This window comes from Hippopotamus amphibius, chromosome 4 (assembly GCF_030028045.1).
Source record: "Hippopotamus amphibius kiboko isolate mHipAmp2 chromosome 4, mHipAmp2.hap2, whole genome shotgun sequence".
Lineage (NCBI taxonomy): Eukaryota > Metazoa > Chordata > Mammalia > Artiodactyla > Hippopotamidae > Hippopotamus > Hippopotamus amphibius.
This window is the reverse complement of record NC_080189.1, coordinates 100,940,047-100,942,395: the sequence shown is the minus strand read 5'-3', so window position 1 is coordinate 100,942,395 and position 2,349 is coordinate 100,940,047. Positions and strand designations below refer to the sequence as shown.

Here is a 2,349-nt window from a genome sequence, read left to right as displayed (position 1 = left end):
GGGTCAAATTTGTTCCATTTATACTCTTTTCCTTCCCTATTACATAATCGCCTATTACCATGACATACTTAGGAAAAAGACAATTGTATTTACTATTAAATAAAATAGAATAATAACAAATTGCTCTTACTCCTCCAATTAGAAAGTACAGAATCGGCCTTCCTAGTTGGCGTAGTGGTTAAGAATCCACCTGCCATGGCCGTGATTGGCCAGCGCCGCCCGTGCGCGGTGACGTTGCGCCCGGACGGGTCGTGTCCGGGAAGGAGCGCGGGAACTGCGAGGTGGAGGCTGCTCCCTGGGGAGGCCTCGCGCGGGTGGTGCGGCGCCCCGTGCTCCTCGGGCTGCTTCCCGCGAGCGTCCGGCCCTCGCCGCCGGCGCAGCCCGAGAGCCTCGCAGCCCGCCCCGGCCCAGAGAAGATGACAGAGCAACAGAATCTCTCCGGACAGGACTCTGATGGGGGAAGTGAGGAGGTGGTCCTGACCCCCGCAGAGCTCATTGACAGGCTGGAGCAGGCCTGGATGAATGAAAAATTTGCCCCTGAGCTGCTGGAAAACAAGTCTGAAATCGTAGAATGTGTCATGGAGCAGCTGGAGCACATGGAAGAAAATCTCAGGAGGGCCAAGAAGGGGGACCTGAAGGTCAGCATCCACCAGATGGAGATGGAGAGGATCCGCTTCGTCCTGAGCAGCTACCTGCGGTGTCGGCTCATGAAGATAGAGAAGTTTTTCCCACACATCGTTGAAAAGGAGAGAACACGCCGTGAGGGGGAGCCTTCCAGCCTCTCTCCAGAGGAACTTGCCTTTGCCAGAGAGTGCATGGCTAACACGGAGACCTACCTGAAGAAAGTGGCCTTGAGGCACATGCCTCCGAACTTACAGAGGGTGGACCTCTTGAGGGCAGTTCCCAAACCAGACCTGGATTCATATGTGTTTCTGAGGGTGAAGGAGCGACAAGAGAACATACTGGTAGAACCGGAAACAGACGAGCAGAGGGACTACGTGATCGACCTGGACGAGGGCTCGCAGCACCTCATCAGATACAAAACCATTGCGCCCCTGGTGGCTTCTGGAGCCGTACAGCTAATTTAAAACGGGAGGCAACTAACCACGAATGAGGACAAGGAACGCGTATCCCCTGGTCCGCAAGGACACTTGACTTTTCTCACTGGGTGTTGAGATCCGCTCGGAGCGGCTCCCTCACGTGCCGCGCGTCCCAGCGCTCTGCCTTTCCAGCCAGAGTCAGCAGACGGACCGTCTCTGCCGATCCTGCGGCCGGGCAGGGACACGGAGACACCCTTCGTGGTGGCGTTCGGGCCGAGGTAGTTCACAGAAAGGCATCGCTGCCTGTGACGGGGGGACTCGTGGGCCCCGACCCGGCAGTGGCAGGAGTGCTCGCTCAGCCCTCCTGGTAGGAGGAGTGTAAATAGATTAAACCTTGTGGCCGCCCTCCGCGGCATGCCCGTGCCTTGTGTGAACTCAGCTTCTGGAACCTCTGCTCTCGGACGTGCAGCCGGCTCTGTCCTGCCTCACTGAGCATCACAGCTAGGCCAGTAACTATCATTAGGTCTTGGTTTCGTGGCAGGAGGAGCCGGTGGGCAGTTCCCACGTGCTGTCTAGAGAGGTGAGTCCTGCCCGCGGCAACCCTGCAGCCACCCCGCCTCCCAGGCCAGCCTGCGGGCCACCTGCCGGCCTTGCCCGGGGCCCTCGCTGCCACCTCCGCAGCAGCCGGTCCTCGTTAGGCTCTTCACTTTCTCAAGGGAAACGGATGAAATTAAACTCAGTGAGTGGACAGTGTCCCAGTGACACCCGAGGAGGGATGTACAGATGTGAGTCGTCTTCCCTTGAAACGTACAGAGCAGCTGCCTTCCGGTCTTTCTTGCTCCATGAAAAGGCAGGTTTTCGTCTATACGATGCAGGCTTTTAGAGTAATCAGTGTGATGTTGCTGTCATGTCCAAGAGAAATCGCTAACTGAAAGTGAGGAAGGTTTTGTTCATTAATAAAAGCATTTCATATCTCAAAAAAAAAAAAAAAAAGAATCCACCTGCCAATGCACGGGTTCGATCACTGGTCCAAGAAGATCCCACATGCTGCAGAGCAACTAAGCTGGTGCGCCACAGCTACTGAGCCAGTGCTCTAGAGCCCATGAGCCACAACTATTGAGCCTATGTGCCGCAACTACTGAAGCCCGTGCACCTAGGGCCCCTGCTCTGCAACAAGAGAATCCTCCGCAATGAGAAGCCTGCGTACCACAATGAAGAGTAGCCCTTACTCACCGCAACTACAGAAAGCCCGTGTGCAGCACCAAAGACCCAACACAGTCAATAAATAAATAAATAAATAAAAATAAAT

At 55.3% G+C, this 2,349-nt stretch overlaps 1 protein-coding gene across 1 annotated transcript; it reads left to right on the top strand.

Moving 5' to 3' along the window:
* Window positions 1-264: 264 nt before the first annotated feature.
* LOC130851717 (DNA replication complex GINS protein SLD5-like) lies at window positions 265-2,012 on the top strand. Its single transcript, XM_057732399.1, has one exon. The coding sequence runs from the start codon at window positions 417-419 to the stop codon at window positions 1,086-1,088; it is 672 nt and encodes a 223-aa protein (XP_057588382.1). The 5' UTR covers window positions 265-416; the 3' UTR covers window positions 1,089-2,012.
* Window positions 2,013-2,349: the final 337 nt, after the last annotated feature.